The 27,362-nt window shown below is 39.1% G+C and overlaps 1 protein-coding gene across 1 annotated transcript; it reads left to right on the forward strand.

The window, feature by feature from the left end:
• The first annotated feature begins 3,967 nt into the window (after positions 1 to 3,967).
• Positions 3,968 to 25,497, forward strand: LOC101472910 (transient receptor potential cation channel subfamily M member 4). Its single transcript, XM_024803450.2, has 28 exons — positions 3,968 to 4,203; positions 5,182 to 5,243; positions 5,327 to 5,504; positions 6,009 to 6,189; positions 7,675 to 7,844; positions 8,621 to 8,798; positions 9,020 to 9,084; positions 9,175 to 9,414; positions 12,405 to 12,507; positions 12,600 to 12,721; positions 13,231 to 13,527; positions 13,649 to 13,750; positions 13,852 to 13,980; positions 14,908 to 15,037; positions 17,331 to 17,476; positions 19,985 to 20,097; positions 20,184 to 20,300; positions 20,426 to 20,466; positions 20,607 to 20,839; positions 21,356 to 21,471; positions 21,756 to 21,888; positions 22,072 to 22,246; positions 22,408 to 22,573; positions 22,664 to 22,845; positions 23,194 to 23,326; positions 23,417 to 23,489; positions 24,263 to 24,413; positions 24,529 to 25,497. The coding sequence occupies exons 1-27, from the start codon at positions 4,108 to 4,110 to the stop codon at positions 24,374 to 24,376; spliced, it is 3,795 nt and encodes a 1,264-aa protein (XP_024659218.2). The 5' UTR covers positions 3,968 to 4,107; the 3' UTR covers positions 24,377 to 24,413; positions 24,529 to 25,497.
• The last annotated feature ends 1,865 nt before the right edge of the window (positions 25,498 to 27,362 follow it).

Raw genomic sequence — 27,362 nt, forward strand, 5'->3', positions numbered from 1 at the left:
CTATAGAACTGTAGACTTGATCTTTCTAACTGTGGTCATTAATTAGTTGTCAGAAAATCAGGTAGTTCCTCTGACACTTTTACCGTATGGTATTTTAGGAATCACTGTTTAAATAAAGCTTTAGACACATAATCATTTATGATGTTGTAATCATTCACACATGAGGAAAAACCCAGATCTTTGAGATTTTCTGATTATCTGAGTGAATCAAGGCTAAACTGATTTTTACAGAACTTTATTTAAAGTGACTTTTTTGTGCAGCTGCAGACAGTCTTTGTTTTGACTACAATGCATGTTAAAATTTGTTCACAGACTGACATTCAGTCATTACATGACATCGAAGTATGTTTTGAAAAGCACAGTGTCGAAAATTTTGTCTAAAACACAACATATTTTCCACTGAAAATCCTCTAAATCAGTTTCAGTGGGACGACCCAGAAGGCATCTCTGTAACATATCAGCAAATTATTTTAGAGTCCACTTGCATGACAGGACAGATACGAAACACGAGGATCATGGATTCAAACCAGATCAGGCCTGGGATCAGCTCAGCTCCAGGCAGTTTATTTTGTCCCAACATGTACTAACAATAAGGTAGTAAGACCCTGATAAAACGTTGTCTGATGTGGCTGTCAGGAAGATATCATCTGTCAGTGAAGGCTGATATTTAATCAGATCACAAATGCTTACAGTGGGAACATTAAAGCACAATTTTTCTGTAAATCTCTTTATTTCTGCCATTACTCTATAAAAATGGTCATAAACTACAGTGAACAGCTTTTTTTTTTTTTTTAAACTGCAGAGTCGCTTGCTGTCTTGGGCAACTATCTAAGATTCATCACTGAAGTGTGTCTGATCTGTTTCTCCAGATTTTTATCATCACTTTCTGTCTGTCATCTTGCAACTCTGTGTTCAACATTTCTGTTCCCATTTCACATCTTCTTCTTTCTCCAGACTTTAAGCATTTACCAGAATGGAAGTTTGATTACAGTCTACCATGGAGAGCATGTGAGTCCAAATGACTTTGACACAGTCCTGCTATTTAAAACACTCGTGGGAGGTACATATAAGTAGACTGTAATCTTACAACATGCACTTTTTATCCTAATTTTGATTTTGGTGTCGCGTTTGTGTTTTTCAGCAAGTAAGCAGTGTGCATCAGCTGAAGTTAGCAGTAACGTGGAACAGGGTTAACATTACCAAGAGTGAACTCTTCAATGGAGACATCCATTGGAGGGTGAGGAGGGAAAATGATGTTACACAGATGTTACGCTGAAAGAAATACTGTGAATTAAATGAATGACGTGCAGTCTATTGAACCACTTTTGATAGATAAAATTGTTTAACTCTGATTTACAGAATGTTTTGATTAAAGTATTAACCTATCCTAAAACCTGACCTTCTTCCTCCAATCAAACAGTATGAAAATTTGGAGGACTCAATGACTGATGCGCTGATGTCCTTTCTCATACGTTTTGCTTATCCAGAGAGAATGTGAAGAAAAACCAGTAGCCTTGTGCTTATTGTCCCACCCACTGTTTCCTCAGGTGTCAGGGGTTGTGCAACAGTTAATGGGCGGTGTTTTGCCATTGCAAAATCATAACATTCTTTAATACAATGTACTTGTGTTTTAACGCACTTGTTTGGACATAATGTGCCATAAATGTTTTTTTTAATGTCTGGTTTTAATTACTCAAATTCAAAACATTTCATCCTCTATCAAATTTCACAGGTTTTATTTACAGGTTTGCCACCGGGTGGTGCTGTTACCACACTAAATGAGTGTTACTGTTTATGATTCAGGATGTTCCACCGGTCACACAAATTCAGCTGTGATATGCTTTCCTTTTAAAGTTTTCAGACAGTATAATAAATGAGTAGCTATATGTGAACGTGGCCCAGAAATGATACTGGGACAAAGCCAATTAAACTCAAATGCTGCCAAATCATAATGACAATGCCATTCCCGAGTTTCCATCTACTGGCAACCAAATATCTCTAGATCTTTGTATGATGAGTGAAATGTTTAGTCAGATGAGTCAAACTTATTTTATAATTGTGTCAATATTTAAATATGATATACAATAGGATCAAGTGTGTGGTGTTTATATGTAGTTTTAATGATCCTCAGTACTGCAGGTTTAAAGCCTGCGATATATAGTGGGACAAAAACCTGTTTAGTCAGCCACTAGTTGTGCAAGTTCTCCCACTTAGAAAGATTAGAGACCTGTAATTTTCATCATAGGTATACCTCAAATATGAGAGACAAAATGAGAAAAAAGAAAATCACATTGTTTGATTTTTTTAAAGAATTTATTTGCTAATTATGGTGGAAAATAAGTACTTTGTCAATAACAAAAGTTCATCTCAATACTTTGTTATATACCCTTTGTTGGCAATGACAGGGGTCAAACGTTTTCTGTAAGTTTTCACACACTGTTTCTGGTATTTTGGCCCATTCCTCCGTACAGATCCCCTCAAGAGCAGTGATGTTTTGGGGCTGTCGCTGGGCAACAGACTTTCAACTCCCTCCAAAGATTTTCTATGGGATTAACATCTGAAAACTGGCTAGGCCACTCCAGGACCTTGAAATGCTTCTTACGAAGCCACTCCTTCATTAGTGGAGGGATCATTGTCATGCTGAAAGACCCAGCCATGTTTCATCTTCAACGCCCTTGCTGATGTGAGGAGGTTTTCACTCAAAATCTCACGATACATGGCCCCATTCATTCTTTGCTTTACACAGATCAGTCGTCCTGGTCCCTTTGCAGAAAAACAGCCGCAAAGCATGACGTTTCCACCCGCATGCATCACAATAGGTATTGTGTTCTTTGGATGCCACTCAGCATTCTTTCTCCTCCAAAAACAACAAGTAGAGTTTTTATCAAAAAGTTCTATTTTGGTTTCATCTGATCATACGACATTCTCCCAATCCTCTTCTGGATCATTCAAATGCTCTCTAGCAAACTTCAGACGAGTCTGGACATGCACTGGCAGGGGAACACATCTGGCACTGCAGGATTTGAGTCCCTGGTGGCGTGGTGTGTTACTGATGGTAGCCTTTGCTACTTTGGTCTCAGCTCTCTGCAGGTCATTCATTAGTTCCCCCCGTGTGGTTCTGGGCTTTTTGCTCATCGTTCTTGTGATCATTTTGACCCCATGTGATGAGATCCTGCATGGAGCCCTAGATCAAGAGGGATTATCAGTATGACTTTCATTTTCTAATAATTGCTCCCACAGTTGATTTCTTCACACCAAGCTGCTTACTTATTGCAGATTCTTCTTCCCTGACTGGTGCAAGTCTACAATTTTGTTTCTGGTGTCCTTTGACAGTTCTTTAGTCTTGGCCATAGTGGAGTTTGGAGTGTGACTGTTTGAGATTGTGGACAAACGAGTTCAAACAGGTGCCATTAATACAGGCAACAAGTGAAGAACAGAGGAGCCTCTTATAGAAGAGCATAACTTCGTCTTTATGAAGTTATGCTTAAGCAAGTGGAATCCATGCACATATTGGGCTAACTTTCAGCTGAATAATAATTCTAGTAATAATTTTCTGACTGAAATTGGCCTTTAAAAACAAATATATTTGCCTTTGCATGATTATTGCAGGCAAATCTCTGGCTTTTACTTCTTGTGGGAATGAGCACCACAGAGACGCATAACTAACAGTCTCTGTTGCAAATGTGTGATATTTTTAGTTTCTAATAACAATTAGAGAACCTAAGTTTGCTGAGCTGTCAGTCTGCTACAGTGGTGTCTAAATGTGTCATTGAGGGTGTTCAGTTTCCTCACGTGAGATGCCAGTGACCAGGTAAGGTGATGAAGAAGGATTGGAATAAACACTACACCAGCTCAGACTCTGTGTCTGAGTAGTTTGTGGTTTTGACTGGCTTTTCCTGTTTTCAGACTTTAGAGGAACTGTTTGCCTCTGTGAAACCACACCCATACCTTAGTGCTGGCTGCACCTACTTTTATTGTGGACACTGAGAGACGTTAGTGGCAGGGAATAGGGTTTCAGCAGTAAGCCACAAGGTGAAGTATGGTCAGAAAAAGTCACTTTTAGTTCTTCTGCACACATTTCTCACTGAGCTCGACTGAAAGGGAAGCATGAATGACACTGGAGCAAACGTAGAAGGAGGGAGAATAGAAGAAGCCGGTAGAGATAACAACACAGACATTATCTGCCAGACTGAGAAGAGCCAGGTAAGTCAGCTTTCGCTAAAATCTTTCAGCTGCTGTTACGATATCATGGTGGCATGTCGGCCAAAAGAAAACAAAACAAAAGACAAAGTAAAGAACCAACAAAAAAACCCCACATTTAAAGATTTTTTTTTAAAAAGTGCAAGCTATACTTGAAAAAAATCCTCACAATAAAGTTCCAAGTAACAGTGAATGTGAGCCATCCACAAACTTCTTGGAAAACTACGCACAACAAGCTTTGCAAACGTGCCGGTGAACTAACATCTACTATTTCAGCTGCAATTTGTTGATACAAAACTTGTCTAACTGGTTGGCCGTAAAACAAGCTTTAATAAGTAGAAACAGGTTCAGTGCAACATTTCTATAGCAGTTCACTGACTGTTACTTAACAGAAAAAAATGGAAAGCACACTTATGTCTACTAGTCTACATACAGCATCCTAAACATAAGCATGTAGTTAAGCACTTCATCATGTTTACTAATAACGTTGATGATGGCTGCATTCAATTCCATTTAGCTGCTGAGGTGATGCGTTCACATTAGCGATGAGTAAAGCAAAGCTTTTGTGAAACAATGAAGCTTTCAAAGCAACTGTGCTATAGTTGTATTAAGGTTTAAAAAGATTTCTCACACTCGTCTCCACACTGACACCTGCTATTTTTGCAGCCTGAACACTGAAAAAATGCTACTTATCACAGAAAGAAATATATGCACTACAAATAATTATGATCAACACATATTTGGGAAAAATAATTGTTCAAGTAAGGGAAGAAAAACATTGAGATTGTTAAAGACAGCAATCAGTAGACGTAAAGACCAAGGCTAATTCAAAAGCTTAATAGAAAAACATGTTTTTTGGCTTGTGGGTTGTGTTGTTCTACTACAGAATATGTGCATACACAGACTCACTGTTAAACTATGTTAAACTAAGAAATATGTAGATGTTCGTCACTATTTAACAACATTTAAAAATCCTTTCAGAGTTGCTTCCCCAAAATCATCAAGAAACGAGTGTGCAGCACCTTTGTAGAAGATTCCTTCAGGTACTGTGACCTCAGCCTTTTGATAGTGACATGTCTGTATTTTAAGTTTTCTTGGTGACGTTTTATGCTTCCACCTCTCTCAGTAATGGTGCATTGTGTCAGTGCGGGGCTGCGAGAGATGACCATGCCTCTGTGGCTGTTGGAGATTATTTCAGCACAGCCATCGTGAACCAGTGGAAAAGTGTGCAGCACTCCTCTGAACAACCAACTGATGCCTTTGGAGAGGTGCAGTTTGCAGGAGCCAGCAAGAGGCACAGCTATGTGGGTTTTTTTTTCATTTTGTCCCATAACGCTTTATCTCTACAGTTTTTGAAAATGTGAGCACGTTATTAAAGGAAAATTCTTGTAAAGGTGGGTTAAATAAAAATCAAGATAAATCCGGAGCTCTGGTAGCCAGTAGTTTTCCTGACCTTCAACCTACTACTGCTACACCTGAGTAAACAAAGTCAGTACAGATAAAGTGACAAGATTAAAACCCATAAGAACTCAATGTTGACACAGGTATCACTGCCACTTTACACCCCCTTTTTTTTAAAACATCGACTTTCCTATAGTTTGCCAGACAGTAAAAATGATTCTGGGCTCTTTTGGGTCACTCTTTCGAGTGTCATTTTTATTTTCTAAGTTTTAATTACAAATTAAAGGTTCAAACAACTGAGGCATCATTTTAGCTTTAATACTAGATCACAGTTCATTAATTTACAAGTCTTTGGGCATTGTTGACATGTGCTTGTTTCCTTTAATTCATCAAATCTGTAAACTTAGTTCCTGCGCCTGTCATGGAGCACTGAGCCTTCGGTGGTGTACAACATATTGACAACCCACTGGGGTCTTCCTCTACCCAACCTGGTTGTTTCTGTTGTGGGTGGAAATAGCAGGACACAGATAAAGACCTGGGTACGGGAGGTCCTCAGACAGGGACTGGTGAAAGCGTCACAAAGCACAGGTAAAACTTTATGCATTACAAACTGATCTATGATGTTAACAGTATGATTGGAATTTCTGTGAGCTGTTTGCTGAAATATTTTATTGTTGGTTAGCAGATGCCATCATAAAAAATGTCTAAAATACTCTCAACACATGCCTTACCTGAACTTAGTTTCTAGATTTTAAAACTGATTTTTAAAAAGATGCCCCAAAAAGCAGATTCTGTTCATCTGGATGTAGCATTTTGAGCTTCGAAAACGCTTCCTTACCTGGATAATTGAGCATGCATCAAGATATACAAGTTGTCTTAATGCAGTCACATAAAATTGCGATAGTGCATTAAAGTAGCAATTGTACTCAATTTTACCCAGCCTCACTGAAAAGTACAAGTGCATCAAAACGAAGCTAAACATGAGCCTGGGTACGGCTTAAATGCAGCAATCTGAGCATCTGCTCCTGAACTGGCCACTGGAAGGAAAAGGACTCCATCAGAGGCCATGCAGCAAGCAAAATCTTTTCTCGGTGTAGAGCTATAGTTTTCAGTTACCTCTACAGGAAAAATCAAAACATGGATATGGCACAAGTTGACCAATGTGGCACAAGGCTTCATACACCAGAGAAGAAAGCTGGTAATTGAGCAGGTCCGACACCAATACAAAGTAAAAGGATCCACAGAAGCAAACTCACATTCCAACAGGCTAACCTGGAACACAGTAAGCTCACCTGGAAGGATATCTGGGAAATGGAAGGAAGCAGACTCAGAGCCAGCTATGATGTCCATTCAACAAACCAAAACATCAGTAGGGAAGAGAAGGTCCTATGTGTGCTCTCTTCCAAACTCCGGCAATTCTGAGGCATCTCCTTTATCAGCTGCTACACCAGCCTATCTCCAGGCCTTTACACCTGGAGGCTGGAACTGCCAGCAATGCACTCACTCATCCAATGTCTGAACTGCCAAACATAATTTCCGTTGTGCGAGCAGGAGAATGTCTGGTGACGTTATCAGCAAGAGTATGCACAACCCTCCTTGACCCTGGACGTGCAGGTAGACCTTGATCACAAACTGCTCCTTCCAACAGAGATAATAACAGCTTATCTCTGGCCAGACCCCATCTTGAGGCCAGAAGACGCTATGCCTCCTGGAACACACCTGGCATGTCAGGTGTTGTTGTTGGAGATGTTGTGGGCATAAAATGAAATACACTTAAGACAAATAGTGCCTACCTGATGTTCCCAATAAAGTAGTTTCCTCCCCTAGCACTCAAGACACCAAGATGGAAGCAGTAATGATTGCTCAGTGGATTATAAGGTCTAATAAAGCATACTATGTTACTCCCTGGACCCTGGCCTTAATTTTTGTGCACCAATTGTGATTTTCACTTTTACATTTTACACTGCATTCCAACTTTTTCCACAAATGGGGAAACATTTAGTGACATGTCACAGTAATCTACGTAGTATACAGGTTGAACCAGGCCATTTACCATTTATCTGTTTCCCCCAGGTGCATGGATCCTAACTACAGGCCTGCACGAAGATGTTGGCAGGTGTGTTGGACAGGCGGTGAGAGATCATGCAGCTGCAGCATCTTCAGTGTCCCTCAACAAGGTGGTAGCGTTGGGCATTGCTCCGTGGGGCCTCGTGGAAAAGCGAGAGCAGCTGGTCAAACCTCAGGTAGTACAGACATTACACATTTAAACATTTTTCAAAGCATTAAAATATATCATGTTCACCTTTATTGTCCAAAAAGCTCACTTAAAAATTTGATTTATATTTGTCTTTTTAATTGTGTTTTTTTGTTTTAGTTGCTTATAATTAACTCATTCACTGCCAGCCATTTTCAAATCAGGTAACTCCCCACTGCCAGGGTTTTTGAGCATTTGTACTCATTTTTGAAGAGCCACAGAAAACTGTGTGTTATGATCATATAAACGCTGAACCTACCAAAATGAAGAACAGACTCTCTTCTTTCATCCAAAAAAAAAAAAGTTTGTTTCTACCATTTTCCATTCTTTAGTAATCAGCTGTAGAAGAGAGGTGGGTTCCACCAAAAATGCCTGTTTTGACCAAAAAAAGGGAGAAAACGAGCTTTTTGTGAAAAATACATTTCAAGCAGTCTGATATTCACTGACAAGCTGCCCGAGGTTGTATTCTAGCCCCTCCCATTGAAAAACGTAATTGACGTCTATAGACGTCAATGGCAGTCAACGTAAGTTTTTCAATTGACGTCTATAGACGTCAATGGCAGTGAATGAGTTAATACAAACAGCCTTTTATGTGTCCCAATTTTAAATGACTAAGATTGTGTGGATTTTAGTGCTCAAAGTAAGTTAAATCCATGCTTACCATGCTTCATTTCCATAGTCTTGGGACAAGACTGTATTTGCATCTTCTATTGAAACACATATAAGTAAAGAAACACTTGTATACCCGGTTTTCTGCTTCTGCAGGGGAGCTTTCCTGCAAAGTACAATGCCCCAAACGCATCGCAGAACTCCTGCCCCCTGGACAACAACTACCAGGCCTTTCTGCTGGTGGACGATGGGAGTGTGGGCCGCAGAGGAGGAGAAACAGAGTTCAGAGCCAGACTGGAGGAATACATTTCCCATCAGCGCACAGGCATATGGGGTCAGAGATGGTACCATAAACTTTAAAGTAAAATATTATATTACGGATTATGAGAGAGCTTAAGCGAAGTTTTATCTGAATACTGATAACACGTTGTCAGCCCGATATTTTCCACTCATTTTTTTTTTAGCTAAAGTTAATTGAGAGTTATTTGTGCTTAATTTAACAAAAACATTTGATCAAGATTGGAAGATGCTAAAAATTGTTGTATCTTTTTAAAGGAAGTGGCAGCATTGAAATCCCTGTCCTTTGTTTGCTGATATCAGGGGAAACAGACATGCTGAAGGTAAAGTCTGCTCATTATCACAACATTAATTGTGACTTACTATTTAAATTGTGTGAATGTTTCTTTCATGGTTTTTGTCATGTCTGTCAGAGAATGGATCTCTCTTTAAAAAGCTGCATCCCCTGGCTGGTTCTGGCTGGCTCAGGAGGCTTGGCTGATTTCCTGAGTGATATCTTGGAGAACCGGTCTTCAGCTCCAGCTGTGCCGTCCTCTGGTGAAGGCAACAGTGAGGCTCTTAAAGCTCCCAATGTGGATCTCAAAGACAGAGTGGCAGAACGGTTTAAGAAGCATTTTCCTTCAGAGGCACAGACCGACAAATTAGTTGAGCAGGTGAGTGCTGAGAACAGATGCACTGCATTTACTCTACAGATGAGCTGGAGGAAACACTTTCTGTCTCTGCATATTTATCAACTACAGACTAGACTGTGGTGTATTTTAGCACTGATATTCAGAACTAAATCTAAGTGTTTAGCTTGATCTTACTGTCAGTGTGTCGGGATCACAATTCCAAGTTTATTCACATTATATGTTTTAGTGTAGTAATTTATAAATTACTTTCTCAGTTTGTTACAAATTGTTGAAACTTCAGGCTGCTATTTGTTTCACCACAGTGACAAAAAGTTAATTCACTCACAAGCTGTGAAAGTTGTTTTTATAGAACCAAATCATATATGCAAGCTTATCAATGCAACTGATCAATCAGCACTAGCCCAAAAGCAAAATCTAATAGCCTTAAAAAGTACTGTTTACAATAAATGAATGCATTTGTGTTCAATGTGTTTTAGAAACATGACTTAATAAAGTCTGCAGTTGCAACTGTTTTTTTCTCATCCGCGCTGTTGCTGCCACTATCTTTCTCTGATGCTGGCCTCATACAGTCAGCAGATAACATAGTTGAGCAGGCTACTCCAGGTCATATTGACCTTCACTATTAGTAATTATACAAAGGAAAAAAGATTTAAGATAAGGAAGCCATTCAGTGTGAGGCGTGTTTATCAAATCTGATCATTAAATCCATCCGCCAATGTTTCCAGTTCAGTAACTGTTTCTGTAAAAGAACCATTATCAGTGGTATTGCTAGGGATGAAGGTGCACACGCATCACCAAACATCGCACACACTCCTTTGTACCGTTCTATTTTACCATGTCCAGATGTTTGCCATCAGGGACAGTGGATATGACTGAACCTGTGGACAAATGGATACAACAGAACATCTAACTTTGTTATTAGTACCTTTCAAAGTCTGGGATAAAACTCCAACGTAGCCACGTGTTTCCACACAGCCACCATACATCAAACACTACTGATCTAAATTTTACAGCAGAGTGATAGATCAGCATTTTCTTTCTATACAGTGCTTTGTGATCTTTACTGTTGTAAGGTAATCAGTTTGTTTAAAACAGTTTAAAACATCCCAAAGGCCTTTACAATGATCATTTACTATCCCCACATCAGTGATGGCATTGTGGAAAACAAAACAATCAATCACATTTAGCTCTAAATGTAAAAGTTCTTTGGATGCTCAAAGCATGTTTCAGGTCAAGTAGAATCCCTTAATTAAAATCCCATCCCAAAATCCCTAACCCTAACCCCTAGTCTGGGTTGTCAACTGTGCACGGACTGGTCCCTGCTTCCTGCTGGGTCTCTGAAGATTTCTGATCAGCAGCCAGTCTCAGTCTGGAGTTTCCAACCGTGGGATGAATTCTTCCAGCAGTACTCTGGCTACTGCACCTGTATCTCCTTTACTGGAAGGAAAAACTTCTAACTATTTTGAAAGCATATCAACCATCATCAATCAACATTTAACTTTCTGTTCAGTGAACTTTACTTGTGGGATATCAAAAGCTTATCTGTGATACCTGTAGAGTTTTGATGACTGTACATGAATTGTTAGTCACAGAAATCATAGAAAAATCATAGAAAGGTCAGGTCAGCCTTGACTTTCAGGGCCTACAGAGCAGCTTGTAATAGCACATAAGGAGAAGAACAAACTGATGGGGGTGAACAGGAAAATGATGCGTTGTCTGCTGTGTTATGCAGAGGGGGGGCGCAGACTTTAAGATACTCGGTCGACCTCTTGTGAGCCTCTGCCCCGGAGCCATTAGATCCTTTGTCTAGTTAAGACAACAGAAATTGCTTTGGACTGAAGCCCAGAAACCTGCGCCACTCTTCCCCACCCTTTGGCCAAACGGAGAATGTTAGTGACTAATAAAACATGGTGGACACTCAGTCACAGTCATTTCTTAGCATGGTGTGCAGTGTACCCTTAATAAAATTTCAGGAAACTGGACAGGTGGAGGACATTGATTATTATTAATTTGCTTTTTAAATGTTTCTTTAAGTTGAATTTTCTGGTTCTACCTTTCCTTCACACTCAGAGGGGAAAATGTGAGTAATAAAATAAAGCTGTAAAAATTTGCCTTAGCTGAGATGAGTCAACATTAGCTGTGTGGCACGTTGTTGACCTATCAGGTGTCGACACCCTGTTCCTATCACGGCACTTGGTTTTGTGTTTGATTTGTACTCCTTGATTATTGTTATTTTCTGTTCATGTTATGTTTGTTGCTTTTAGCTTCTAGTTTCAGTCACGGTGTCCTCCCTGTGTTCCACGTTTCATATCCCGTCAGTCATGTCTCAGTGTCAAGGCTGCCATACATCATACATCATATTTCACTTTGACAGTGTCGTGTCCTGTGTTAGTGTGTTCAGTTTTGCTTCCCTTTGTCTTGTTTTGTCTGGTTAGTCCCACCTGTGTTTTTACCTGTTCCCCAGCCTCTCATTACCCTGCCTGTGTATTTAAGTCTTCCCCTGTTTGTTGTCGCAACCTCTACGTTGCTGTGGGTCGTGTGTAGTTCCATGTCCTCAGGTCAAGCCACTAATGACCAGGAGTTTCTTAGTTCTAGTTCATGTTTTGTTGGTTTCTTTAGTATACATTTGTTTTGTTTTTAGTTTGTTTCTCCAGGCAATAAAAGTGCCGCCTTTAGTTAAGTATTCTTTCTCTGATTTTAGCAATAAACTCTGAGACTGAAATCTGAGTTTCATGTACGTGAACAGCTGACAATATTGTTTCCCTGCTCACGTGCACACTAAACTCAAACAGGAAACTCAGATTTGGCAAGCTTTGAGCTTGTTTTTAAACTAAATTCAGAGTATGATAGTATTAGAGTGTGTGTTGATTAGCTTATCTGTCATACTAGGAATTTATCCTGCCTAATCAGAACACACAGGCTGTGCAATTTAATCTTTTTCTAAAAAAAAAAAAAAATTTGTGATCATGTCTCTGTCATTCCTGTTCCCTTTTCCTATCTTCTGTCTCCAGGCTTTGAACATTTACCAGAACAGACATTTGATTACAGTCTACCAAGGAGAGCACGAGAGTCCAAATGACTTTGACACAGTCCTGCTTAAAACACTCGTGGGAGGTATGTATAAGTAGATAGTAATTTTACAACATAGCAGCAACATGCACTTTTAGTCCTTATTTTGATTTTTGTGTTGTCTTTATGTTTTTCAGCAAGTAAGCAACATTTATCAGCTGATGCCAACCCTTATACTGATGAGCTGAAACTAGCAGTAACGTGGAACAGGGTTGACATTGCCAAGACTGAACTCTTCAATGGAGACATCCAGTGGAAGGTGAGGAGGGAAAAAGACATCACATTGAAAGAAGAATTCATACAAAACATCACACTATACAGTCTATTGTAACACTTTTGACAAATAAATCACTGATTTATTTGTCAAATCTGATTTATGGAGGAATATTTGGCAATATTGGGCGACCGTGGCTCAGGGGGTTGGGAATCGCATCTGTAACCGGAAGGTCGCTGGTTCGATCCCTGGGCTCTCTGTCCTGGTCGTTGTGTCCTTGGGCAAGACACTTTACCCTACTTGCCTACTGGTGATGGCCAGGGGGCCCGATGGCGCGATATGGCAGCCTCGCTTCTGTCAGTCTGCCCCAGGGCAGCTGTGGCTACAACTGTAGCTGTCTCCACCAGTGTATGAATGTGAGAGTGAATGAATAGTGGTATTGTAAAGCGCTTTGGGTGCCTTGAAAAGCGCTATATAAATCCAATCCATTATTATTATTATTATAAAAAATGTTGACCTGTCTTAAATATGATCTTCTTCCTCCAATTAAACAGTATGAAGATTTGGAGGACTCAATGACAGATGCGCTGATCAATGACAAGCCCCAGTTTGTTCGGCTTTTCACTGAGAATGGCTTGAATATCCTGGAGTACCTAACTTATGGCAGGCTGGAAACCCTTTATCGCTCTGTGCCAGATGGGACCTTGCTCTATCAGCTACTACAACAGTGCCTAGCAGAGCGGCTGGCAATAGTGGAGCGTCACTCACCATCAGAAAAACAGAATTCGTCTACAAGATTGTTGAAAGATAACAATCAGGATGGACCAGTGAAGGAGGTCACCCTTTTTGAGGTAAGTTTGGGAATCAAAGAGATTCTGTCCTTTTTCATTAATTATGCTTAAATAGATTAATAAAGAATGTGAAGAACATCTGATACTGTTGTGCTTATTGTCCCACCCACGGTTTCCTCAGGTGTCAAGGGTCCTGGAGCTGTTAATGGGTGATGTCTGCCAGCCTTTCTACTATCACACTTTGAGATTAGAGTTCACTTCATCCAAAGGGACAGCTCTGAGGGTACTCTGAACCTTTCAGAATAAACACACTGTTCTTGTGGTTATAGGATCTCTTTTTCATGGTTGACCTGGTAATAAGTATTATTTCTTCATTCATCAAAGCGTGCCAGTAAGGTTCTGCGTGGACATTGCAAGTATCAGGACCTGCCCTGCCCCGATCCCTGGGCTTCGCTTTTCCTCTGGGCGGTATTGCAAAACCGCAGTGAGATGGCCATTTTCTTCTGGGAGATGGTAAAAGCTCTGCGACAAATTTAAAAAATGTTCTACTTGTGTTCAGCTGGTTTAAAAGCCACAGTCAAGATACAACTGGTGTCTCCAGTGTTAATAGTTCTGGAATTGTGCTTTTCTAAAGGGTTATGAGGCGATCACTTCATAGTTAACAGAAGAAAAAAAGGAATTGAAAAATCATCTTATACAGATTTACAGTATGTCTGACAGAGTCCTTGGTGTATGAATGGATAAATAGATTATTTGAATTTGTTATTTGAGTGAAACCGTAGTTTTTAGGTGAAGTTAAGCGATATTGGACATTTGTGAGAATGAGATGCAGCTAGTGCTATTTGTTACATGTGTGTCGTTAATTACAATGTGTTGTTAATGATTATTTTATGATCTAAGCATTGATTATATTAAATGTAAATCATATGATAACATATGACATATCACAATGTTAAATCTTAATCTAAAAGCAAATAATTACTATAAAATAATCAAATTCAATTCTGAACTCACTAGATTTAAGCATTTAGTTTTTAAATTAATATGGCAGCAACTGTTGAGTAGATGTTTTCTTACACACTGCAACTTTGTGATCAGAGTCAGCAGCTAGTGATGATAATCCTTTTTTTAAGCCTGCAGCCTCTGTAAATGTTACGTAGTTGGGCATGAACTAGTACACGAGATGCTGCAGGTTCTACTCCAGCTTGCAGTAGATCTTGTGAAAAATCGCAGTAGAACTATAAATCTAAAATGCATATATATAGTCCCTTTAAGTAAATTGCAACTTAGACTTCATGCAACAGGTAAATGTGTTAATGATTGTCTGTGTGTGCTGTACCAGTTAGACTACTTCAACAGAACGAACTGAGATAATAATGCAGACAGTATTAGATACAATGAATTTACTTTTTGTACCTGTGTCTTTGCTTTACTTTCCAGGCAGGTGAGGCAGTCCTGAGTGCTCTTGGTGGCAGTAAAATACTCAGAGAACTGTCCAAACTTGAGGTAGAGAATGAAACCAAACTCTCCATGAAAGAGCTGGCCCAGAGGTTTGAGAACCTGGCACATGGTGAGACATTAGAAGAGAAAATATTTGTTATCTACTTTCATAATAGTTTCATGAAGTGTCCTTTGAATTTTCCTTTTAACAGCTGATGTAACACAATTGTAGCAAAACCTATCTAACACTTTACACAATAGTAACGAAACATTTCATTACAGTAAATGTCTTTCTGAATGTGCTGTAACTAAGTTTAAGGATATAGTTCCTCTAATGTCATCTTCTTCAATGCTAGAGTACAGAGCAGCTACTTAAACCTGACTCTCACAGAGGTGTGGGAGAGAAGTGTTTGACTCTTTAATATAAGTCTCAAATATGTAGCTTAAAGCAGATAACTTGGAGAGCTGGAGAGGAAATGGCATCTCAAACACTTTGAAGATCTTCATTTAGCCTGGAAAAAGTGTTTTATGTTCTGTAAAATCCCTCCATAAAGTGATGAACATAAGAAAATAAAAACAACTCCTGCTTTCTTTTCCACAGTGTAGCCAGATTGAAAGAGTCACATGTCTCTTGAGCTGAATATTCCTTACATTTTTAATGAATACATAAAATTTGAAATTATTTAATTTTAACCATTTGAGAAAATATAAAGGTTCATAACCATTTCACATATGTAATTATGTACATCTATGTTGAATACTGCAGATATATATTTGTACTTCAGCTGAGCATTTATTAGACCCCATTCCTACAAGAGTGTTCAAATATTTCCCACCATTAATTCATTCTTTGATGTTAAATATGATTATCCCTTCTCTATTAATCATCTTTGAACAGAAACAGGATTATTGCAGGTTATAAATGATCTTCTTATATTCTCTGACAATGGACTCGTCTCTGTGGTTGCTAGAACTCAAGAACTCAAGAGAAATTCCTTTAGAATTTCAGTTGTATCCAAAAAAGGTTAACAAGAAAAGTAACTAATGGGGCGATAAAATCAACAGCTAACTTCAAAAATTAAGGCTCCAAATTGTTTGGACCTGCTGATTTTCTAGTATCCAAAAGTTTAAAGTCTTTGAGCACATCTGATGCTGTCACCATGCTTAAAGTAAAGGAGTGGCTGGCCACAGAATTATCAGAGAATGCAGCTGAGGAATGCTCATAAGAAATATTTACTTTCTTCAGCAGTGTGCCCGATATTACAAAATGTTCATTAAAACAACCAAGCATGTCAGCCTTCTCATAAATATGATGCAAGTGTTTATAAGGGCATGGGGGAAGCGCTGTGCCATTGTTTTCATAAATGTAAAGAGGTTTTAGAGATTGTTTGAAGTCTCTATAACAAAGTGATCAGCTTTGGCTTTTCTAATGGCAACTGTGCATGTATTGCACATTTTTTACCAGCATATAATTTTAATTGCATGTTTGTATTGAACAAATATGCATGAGTGATTAATGCATTTATTTTATCCAGGCTTGTCTACAGTCTCAGTCTTTATTTTGGCATTAGCCAGGCTCTACTCTCTCATCTTCAGCTTGTTCACTACAACTCTCTACTCTTGACAGGCACATGTAAAGGTGACCATATTTCTCCTAGTCTTGGGCTCATTTACACTGGCTTCCAGTATGTTCATGAATTGAAGATTTTATTTGTTGTTTTTAAGTCTCTAAATGGATTAGCTCCCTCGCACCTCTCTGATCTTTTAACTAAAAATACTCCAAACAGAAATCTAAAGTCAGCTGATAGCAGAAGCAGGCTAAAACACAGAGGAGACTGGGCCTTTGCGATTTGTGTTCCTAACCTTTGGAACAGTCTGCCTCTTCAAGTTAGGACATTTGAAAACGTATATTTACTCCCTAGCTTATAATTGTGACTGATTTTTGTTTAGTTCTTTCTGTGTTTGGTTTACTTTGGTCAACCTGTGTTGCTTTTTAAAAGTGCCTATAAATAAATTGATTGACTGATTGGTTGATTTCCTTCTGTGTTGGACTATTGTAATTATTATCAGGTTGTCCTAAAAGCTCCATAAAAACCCTTCAGTTTATTCAAAATGCTGCAATGAGGGTACTGAAAAGGAATACTAAAAGAGTGCATATGTCTCTCATAGGTTCTCTTCATTGGCTCCCTGTTAAACCCAGAATTAAATCCTTCTACTTACATACAAGAGCTTTAAAAAATTGGCCCCATCATTTCTTAAAGATTTCAGAGTACTTGCTCATAGGGAGTTACAAGTTGGGGTTTTCTTTGTGTTAATATAGGGTCTTTACTATACGACATAAAGCACCTTTACATGACTATTCTTGTAAACTGGCACTATATAAATAAAATTGAATGCCATGTCTTGTGTCCACTTTACCTCAGATATTTTCAGCTCTTGCTATCGGAGTGATGAACGCCGATCCTTCACCCTGCTAATTAGGAAGTCTCCTGTCTGGGGTGGCAGCACTTGTCTTCAGATGGGTGTGAGTGCTGACGCTCGGCTTTTCTTCAGTAATGATGGCGTACAGGTGTGTTAGATTTTTAACCTCTTTCTTTCATGTTTTTTTCCCCTGTCCTGTATGGCAGTTTAGCTGAATTGCAGAATCAGAATTGTTCACTGAAGGCCAAAAATTGCCAAATAAAACTTCACAAGTACAGTATTCCAGCATTTGCTGTAATTGCCCACTTGATAGTAATATTTTATTAGAGCTTAATTAGGATATTCTTTATTTTGGATTACTACAAACATAACGGACAAGACCGGACAAGAAAAGAAAGAAAGAAATTGAACTTGGGGAGAAGCAAACAAACAAACAAAAGCACCAACAAAAAACCAAACAGCAGAGAAACCACAGCAACAACCAACATATGCATAAATAACAATGACAAAGTTACTGAACAGCACACAGTATTGATAATGTAAGATATTTTTAGAGGCAGCAGCAGCCCAAATGGTGTGTGTCTGTAAGTGCCCGTGTGCACATCCAGGTAAGGAAATCGTGAACACCTGATTCTGTTCATCTGGACGTAGCGTTTTCAGTGGGAGGAACGTTTTGTCGCTCATCCAAGTGACTTCCTCAGTCTCAGCTGACTGCAGGTTTCTCAAACCTTATAAACAAGACATCTGAACAATAACTGAAGTTATCACAGCCACAGAAACAGCAATATGAAATAACAACATTGCAGACGTGGAAGCAGAGCAACTACGGACGACAGTTTTCAGCCTGTCTCAGCAATGCAAAGCCCCCAGCATCCAACATCAGCTTGGAGACGAGGAAGGCACTCGCATCACTTAGTAAAGACAACAACAGTCTCATCCTTCCAGCAGACAAGGGTAGGAGCACAGTATTGCTAAACCAGAAAGACTATCATGAGAGAAGTTTGTCACTGCTCAGTGATGAAAATACTTATGAGCCCCTGAAATGAGACCCAGGAAGTGGTTACAGGAAGAGGGGGATAGATTGCCTGAAGCTGTTAGAACAAGACAATTCTATTGACCGGACCTCATACCACAGGCTGTACCCAGGGGACTCTGCACCAAGTCTGTATGGTTTACCAAAGATACATAAACAGGGTGCACCTTTAAGGCCGATTGTCTGTATGATCAACTTGGCCACCTATAACATCTCTAAGTTTCTGGCTTCGATCCTCAACCCGCTGGTAGGCAGCTCTGAACACCACATCCAGAACACTTTGGATTTTGTTGAAAAGGTGAGAGATGTCATTATGGAGGCAGATGAAACAATGGTCTAGAACGATTTTACGTCTCTTTTCACTTGTGTTCCAGTCAAGTGTTGGAGGTAGTTCATAAGAGATTGCAGGATGACCCCAACTTGAGCAACAGGACCACTCTCAGCATCGACCAAGTGTGTTTGCTTTTGGAACTGTGTCTTAATCCTACCCTGGAATGCCACCAAGTCATTGATTCAGATATGTGGATGACACCTGGGTGAAAATCAGATCTCAGGAAGTACCACAATTCACAGATCACATTAACTCGGTGGACCAACACATCAAATTCACCAGGGAGGATATGAAAAGTGGCAGGTTAGCCTTCTTAGAATGTGAGATTTCCACCAGTAATGGGGGACATCTAAAAGCTGATGTGTACCATAAACCTGCGCATACAGATCGGTATTTAAGCTTTGACTCTCATCATCCACTGGAGCATAAACTGGGTGTCATTAGGACACTACAACACAGAGCGAACACCATCCCCACTGACACAGCGGCCAGAGAGGCAGAAGAACATCACATCAAGAAGGCCCTGAGTAAATGTGGTTATTCCAGCTGGACTTTTGTCAGAGCTGGGAAAGCACCTAAAGAAAGCTTCAGCCGATTCAGGGGAGAAGGACAACCGCTGACTAAGCGAAAACCTGTAGTGATCCCATATGTGTCAGGAGTATCGGAACAGTTGAGCAGCTAAGGGTACATCTTTCGCCATCATACAATGCTGTGATTGCAGCCATTCACCCACTTTCTGTGAATGCTACTCATGGCCATTGATCAGTGGCCTTTGATCAATGAGCTTTGATCAGTGGGTTTTGGTCAGTGGTTGTTGATCAATGGTCATGAGAATTTGCATATTAATGATCAAGGAACTGAATGGGCTGGTTTCAGTCATTATGCAAATGTACTGTTTATAAGATTGGGGAAACCTGCAGTCAGCTGAGACTGAAGAAGTCACTTGGATGAGTGAGGAAACGTTTCTCCCACTGTAAACACTACGTTCAGATGAACAGAATCAACTTTTGGGGAATAACGGAAACCAGCCCACTGAATGAACAATGGGCTGTGAGGTCAGTTCAGTATATAGCTGCTTTGATTATACAGTTCAATCAATACATATACACTACCTATAAATAAGACTATGTAATGCACAATCCCTTTCATGTACAGTACAATAATTTAAATTACAAAAAAAATTAATACAAAGTAAAAATGGTAGGATTCTTCAGAAATAACACATCCTACCTTCATGTTGCGCCAGTGAGCTGCTGTTGATTGATAAGGACTCATTTTCTGTCTTCTTCCAGTCTCTGCTCTCCCATATCTGGTGGGGTGATATGAAGAGGAACACAGAGGTTTGGAGGCTCCTGCTCACTTTCTTCTGCCCCATCCTCTGCTACACCAATCTCATCTCCTTCAGGTTAAAGGCTTATTCTTTTCAGATTAAAGGTTTGTAAATGTATTTTGATACTTTTTTAAACATTTGCTACATATTTTACCTCATAGAAAACAAGATAATCAGTTGGAAGAGGAGGAAGGAATTCCTAACGATGATGGGCCAGACCAGGACACTAACAGTCTCTATGGGACCACCGTCTTCTCTTTGGATGACATCAAGCACCTGTAATATTTCTACTTGCACTCTTCAGTGTTAATCTGTAGAACATCAGTTTGTTATTTTTATTTTATTGATTTGCATTAGCTAAAGTCTAACAATTAAATCAATTTTATTTTCGTTCTTACACCAGTGACCTTGACTCAAAAGATCACAGGAGTGGTACCATTAAAGGTGAGTCCTGTTTAAAGAGTCATCTTTGAATAAGTGTTGTCACTCACTACAAGAAGAAAGTCTGACATCAGAAATTATTCTTGTCACCACATGCTGTCATTTAAGTCACCTGCTATCTGCATTTATAATCTTTGATACAGGTGTACCTTACCGACCACCACAGCGTCCATTCATAGTGTCACGCTGGCGTCAGTTCTGGTTTGCACCGGTCACCTCTTTTCTGGGCAACGTCCTGATGTACTTCCTGTTTCTTTTGCTTTTCGCCTACGTGTTGTTGGTGGATTTTGATCCCCCACCACCCTCAGGTCCAGGTGTTGCTGAGTGTGTGTTGTACTTCTGGGTATTCACCATCGTTTGTGAGGAGATCAGACAGGTGAGTGAAGAGACACGTCTTACTAGAACTTTATTTCCCAGAAAGGTTTGGTAGCTGTAGAAATATAAAGGGAAAAAGTGAACCCAGTAACTGAACTTTTTATTAAATTGCACATAGAAGAAGGACGATATAACTGAAGATTCGTATTGCAATACAGTGGTTAATATGCAGCTGTGTCACAAGCATTAAATTCAGAATGGACATTAAAATAGATTAATACATTTTAATATTTGTTACTGTATTCAAATAACTTAAGAAATATAGTGAAGATTAAATATAATTACATAAATAAAAATCTTATTCTTGTTGAATTTTTACCCAGTCTTTATAATAGTACATATTATGAACAGTCAATCATTTTGGTTGAATCTCTTCCTTCCTTATTATGTTCCTTCTTTGCTTACCACATTAAATACACCTTTCTTTGAACAGCACATGGAGAGTAATTTTCAGTATTTGGATATATGCCACCAGCTTATAGTTTAGTTTGTTGTAATTTTTGTGTTCTTCTTCTAGTCAATTTTTGTGGGGACGATGACTTGGCGTCAAAGGTTCAGACTCTACATTAAGGATCTGTGGAATAAATGTGACCTCACCGCCATCAGCCTGTTCATTATAGGACTAATCTGCAGGTATGGACAAGAAATACAAAAAAAGACAGATTATTGAAAAACATTTTCAACAATAATATTTTTGAATGAGGTGTTTTCATTGCAAAATTGTAAAAGACTTGTGCTTGGTTTGTGTTTATGGATGTAGTGTGGCATAAATAATTTCCTTAACCCCTGGTCATTTAGTCCCTTAAATATAAAAATGTTTCTTCTTTAAAAACCAAATTTTACAGATTAATATACAGGTTTGTGGCCTGGCGGTGCTGCTACCTCATTGATTCAGCTTTACTGTGCTTGTGTTTCAGGATGTTCCACTGGTCACATGAATTTGGACGGGATGTCCTGTGTTTGGACTACATGGTCTTCACACTTCGCCTCATTCACATTTTTGCCATTCACAAGCAGCTGGGACCAAAAATCATCATTGTAGGAAAGATGGTGAGAAAGTTACCATCAGTTGGCAATATACCAATTGTAAACTTAATATGTTTATATATGTATGTGTGCGTGTGTGTATATATATAATATATATATATATATATATATATATATATATATATATATATATATATGAATAAATAAATAATGAAGCAAACAAGATCACAATTTCCTCTTGTTTAGATGAAGGATGTCTTCTTCTTCCTCTTCTTCCTGGGTGTGTGGGTCATGGCGTATGGAGTTGCCAATCAGGCTCTGATCTACAACTATGATCCAAACCTGAATCGCATTTTTCGGAGAGTTTTCTACAGGCCATACTTGCACATCTTTGGACAGATCCCTGTGGAAGAGATGGATGGTACAAGTGTTTGTGCAACTGGCATAAAAATAAGAAAATCTGTGTTATAAGCTGGAATCTGTTTTAAAATGCTGCAGTTTCCTGGAACCTACTTTCATCACAGCAATTTGAAATTGAGTGTTATTGTAATTTTAACCATTTATTTTTCCAATTTATGACAGTGGGCAAGGACTGGGATATCACCTGTACACACAATGTGACTTTGATTCAGAGCGGTGAAGAGCCGTGTAGAAATCATGAGAGTAACTGGCTGGTAGTGATTCTGCTAGTTGTATATCTCCTGGTCACCAACATCCTGCTCATCAACCTGCTTATTGCCATGTTTAGGTAAAGAACAAGTCTTTTATTATATCTGAAGGTGCGTTCACATACTGAATGGTTTGACTCAGTGGCTCTGATCTGCTTGTATCCACACAGCTACACTTTCTCTAAAGTGCAGGAACACAGTGACACCTACTGGAAGTTCCAGCGTTACAACCTGATTGCTGAGTACCACTCCCGTCCTTCTTTGGCTCCTCCTTTCATTATCCTCTCACACATCAACATCTTTATTAGGAGAGTTATTCGCAAAGTGCCCTCTGTAAAGATCCACCACTTTGGTCAGTATTGGAGTCAGGAGACTTGGTTCCTATTAAATCAAGTTATTCATTTAATACAGTTATTGCTTAATTACTTTAAAGTAAAAGGTTTAATGAGTAATGAGTCAGAAAGCCACAGCTGATTGAATTTGATATCTTCTAAATTTTATTCAGCACATTTTGCTATGTGTGATTTTTTCTTAAACAGTGCCTGCCTTGTTATCACTCAGTTGCTCACTAAAAATGGCAGTGCCAGGTTACAATAATAGGTTCTTTGATTACTTGCTCACTGAACTCAGTTTAGCAGTGACGAAAGCATGAAAAATGAGTTGAAAGGTAATCATTTCAACCCTTGGTCTGTACTATCAGTGTTAGACTTGGAAGAAAAGGCAGCGAACCGATTATCAATGTGGGAAACGATTCAGAAGGAAGACTTCCTGACTGCTCGAATCAAGATCCAGAAAAGCAGCGACTCAGAAAGGCTCAAACGGATTTCTGCCAAGTGAGCACACCTTCATCCTCCACTGTAGCAGCATTATTTATTACTGTGTGACTCCATCATTCTGAAGTAAATGTATCTTTGTTTATATAGGGTAGATGGTGTGCTTAAACATCTGAGTGAAAGCAGAGACTTCGAACACAGGCTACGGTCTCTGGAGAATCAGGTAAAACCGTAGCTCCAACTTATCATTTTGTACCATTTGAGTCATTCGTGATACATATGTGGAGCTGCTGTGAAAGAGCATGTCTGCAGAGTTAAACTATTCTATATAAAGGTTAAAGCACTTCATAGCAGGTGGCAGTTGGCATAATACATTAAGAGGTGTTTAAAAATAAAATAGGAAAGTAGGAAAATACCTACTGTACAGCCAAAAGTCAGTTTTAGGTTGGATTATGTGAAGTTGTTATTTTAGGTGACTGTAAGTAATTCTGTACTAAGTACTTTTATGGATTGAAGAATGTCACATTAAAGAAGCAAAGGCAGAACTTAAGCTAATCAAGTTAGTGCAATCAGTTGTAAAAATAAATGCACACACAAAGAAATGGTGTATTATATCATTTAGTGCAGAAAACAAAAACAATGATGTTTGAGAGGAGAGCCATTTAGGAACTAAACACTGACTGCCAGTGGCACACAGGGACCAGGTTTTGCCACTTTCATGTTTGGAAACAGGTCACAACAGCTTCTCCAATGCCTACAGGTGAGATCTGCCAAATAACAGGCCGAAAGGAAGGCATGGTGGAGTGAGTTTTCACTGAGAAAAGGAAAAAGTACAATTGTTGTCAAAGAACAAAGGCAATAGTTTTCCATGTGTGTCAGCTAAAGTGTTTTACAAACTTCTCAAAAAACAAGCATTACATATTCTCATAGGTTTTCTCAAGTTGTCTTGACTCATTGACTCTTTTCTCAGATACACCTTCTTGTTCTTCTTTTCAGATCGAGTACTGCTCCAGTGCCATCAGCTGGGTTGTGGATACTTTAGCACAAGGAAGCACATTCAAACCTCCTCGACCCCCACCTGCATTACGTGGTACTTCACAGAACTTGTGAAATTAGTATGCTTACAAAACAACCTGCATACTAAAAGGCAAATATTGTTTTCTCGTACAAAACTCAGTTACTTTGACCTTATTTTAAAATGTATATATTTTGCTAAAATTTGTCCCTCTCACTTCTTTTATTCTACCTGTTGTTTTATACAGATGTGCTACCCTCCTCTTCCAGCTCAGCTTGATTCAGTAACACTTTATATCAAGGATAACGCCTTCATTCAAGATCAGGAAAAGAAACAAGAATCGCGCACGCTCCCTTTTGACAACTTCTGTTCAGTCCGCCACCATGATCCTCACTGATAAGCACTGAAATGAAAAAGAAATTTATCGTGTGTGTGTGTAATTTGAGTTGGGAAATGACATGACCATCATTACTTTTGTTTTAAAGACACTTCTGGAATTTAAAATCAACATATTCTTACATAATCTGTAATAATGTCTATTAAGAATTACATTATGATTTAAAATTCAAAGCATTTATTGTCATATGTACAAAGGAAATAGGGTTGCCAACTCCCTGAAAAATAAATAAGGGACACTTCGTGGCCAGGGCCGGGCGACCCAGTTGTCTTCACCCTTCCCAGTGTGGTGAATTTTCTAGCTCTTTTTTTGTGTGTGAAATTATTTTTTTAACCATTTGACTTGAAGTTGATTTAAGTAGATGCATATTCTATTCTTTGTGATATGAACACATGTGAAACAAATGATCATTTAGCCATTTATTTTTAGCTCAAAATGACAACATTAACACAGTAAAACAGGTCTCTTTCTTAAACAGAAGCCTGTCATGCTTAACTTTTGAGAATATAAGTAAATCTTTCTTTAAAAGCACTCTGTCCTGCTTAACTTAAAATAATAGAAAACAATAGAAAGAAAAATATTCTTGTAACAGTGCACATTTAGTGCATTTAGTACAATTGGCTTCAGTTGAGGTATTATTTCAGCTTTTCTAATGCTAATCAGCTGCTCCTGTTTGTAAACCCACTTGTTCCCATGATTACGCATCATAACTCATCATCATTATTCATCTATGTATTACTTTTATGTATTAGTCATCAATTTGTTGTAATCATCTATCCTTGCAGTTGTTTATTACACAAAATAAATTATATTATCACACTTCTGGCCACATAGCGCTGATATTCACTGCACATGCCCATATTAACGTTTTCCAGCCAGGTGTTTTCCTTTTCCCATTCTTCCCTTTCTCTGAGGGGAACAAACATTGCTGCTCTAATGCTGGGCTCACACTGTGCGATTTTTGGCCCATTTTGAGCCGATTTTTGAGTGATCGGACCGATTTTGGCCTTCATCGTGCGTCGTGTAGTATACGTGGGGTAACGAGAAGTGATTAACACCTCACGACCAGCTCCCGATCATCAATCGCTCGTGAGGGTGTCACCACAGGCGCTCACACTGCTCACGCGCAAACGTAAACGTTGGTGAAAAAGATGGAGCAGCACAGCTGTGCAGCGTGTGATCTGGACACAAGCGATGGAGGCACAACTTGTAGAACTTTGGAAAGCTCATCCGAGCCTTTTCGATGTGGCATCACAAAATTATCACGACCACAACAACCGTGAAAACAGTTGGATTTACACTGCTGCTCAATCACAGCTGCCTGATCAATGTTTTTCATTAGCAATTTAGCAAAGTTGATGGTAGTGGTGTGTCTGTGTGAGTGAAAGACAGAGAGAGCGAGCGACAGATTTTCTGTTATAACCTTCATTTTATGGAGGCACAGTGTGAGCACTCAGGTCGCATCAGAGCATCGGGCCGTATAGTGTGAGACCCTGCATCGTGACCTACCAACTTCTAACCCCTGTGAGTCAATCGTGCAGTTTGAGCAGGAGCTGAATAACGTGACTGAAAAAATCGCACAGTGTCTGCCCAGCTTTAGGTGTACTGTCATCCGAGACTTGCACCGCAGAGTCGGCGTTTGTTCCCCTGTTGACCATGCTTCTTGTTGTGGTCATCTGTTGTCTTCCGGTATTTTCTCCGCAAGCGACCTTTCCTCGACCAATGAGATGAGTGGTAATCTGAATTGTCATACTCGAATTGTCATAAGTGTGCTGTCAGCTCATTGGTCACAAAGCAGGAGAGGGGCTGGGAATTATGTTTTCAAACAAAGTGTTAATTCCATAAACATTTATAGACTACTTTTGATTCTCACTGTATTACGGGACAAAGTGCGTCCCTTATTAGCTCAATACGGGACGTGTACTTTTGTTTCGAAATACGGGACGATTCCGTATTTTAAGGGACGGTTGGCAACCCTAAAAGGAAAGCATTTCTCTGTGCAATGTCAGCATGATAATACTTTTTGTGTCTGCATTATTGTTTTTTTTTTAAATAAAGCTTTCATACTTAATAAATGAATTCTTATTAGAAATACAAAAAATAACCTCTAGTTCAAGTATTTTTAAATATTTAGTTAGTAATATTAACTACCCTGGCTGCAGGCGTATCATTTGATGACAGTAGTTGCAGGACAGGGTTTGTTCTTTTGGACACAGCCGGGCTAGCTGTTTACCTCTGTTTCTAGCCTAGTACTAAACAAATGAGCTATTAGCTCCTAATATACATTTATGTTAATGTGAAGAAGAAGAAAACCTTATCAGGTTTTGCTTATCAGCACATGACACAACCCAAATTCCAATAAAGTGTGTAAAATGTAAATAAAACCAGTATGCAATGATTTGCTGACTAGTTATAGACCAATTTCCAATCTTCCCTTCCCACATTTTAAATGTGTTTTATTTTTAGCTTGATTAGTATTTAGAGAACACAAGTTAAAGCATGTTTAGCTGTCTGTCTGCTATAGCGGTGTCTAAATGTGTCATTGAAGGTATTCACTTTTACCACATCAGATAACGGTGACCAGCTAAGGCAGGGGTCAGCAACCTTTAACACCCAAAGAGCCACTTGGACGCGACTTCCACGCAAAAGTAAACACTGGGAGCTGCAAATACTTTTTGACATCT

The sequence above is a fragment of the Maylandia zebra genome, linkage group LG8 (assembly GCF_041146795.1).
Source record: "Maylandia zebra isolate NMK-2024a linkage group LG8, Mzebra_GT3a, whole genome shotgun sequence".
NCBI lineage: Eukaryota > Metazoa > Chordata > Actinopteri > Cichliformes > Cichlidae > Maylandia > Maylandia zebra.

Excerpts from the sequence above, each read along its gene's own strand:
- LOC101472910 (XM_024803450.2), top strand. The coding sequence starts at position 4,108 with ATGAATGACACTGGAGCAAACGTAGAAGGAGGGAGAATAGAAGAAGCC. Across the intron at positions 4,204-5,181 it reads GCCAGACTGAGAAGAGCCAG|AGTTGCTTCCCCAAAATCAT; the intron begins GTAAGTCAGCTT and ends AAATCCTTTCAG. Across the intron at positions 22,247-22,407 it reads CCCTGTGGAAGAGATGGATG|TGGGCAAGGACTGGGATATC; the intron begins GTACAAGTGTTT and ends AATTTATGACAG.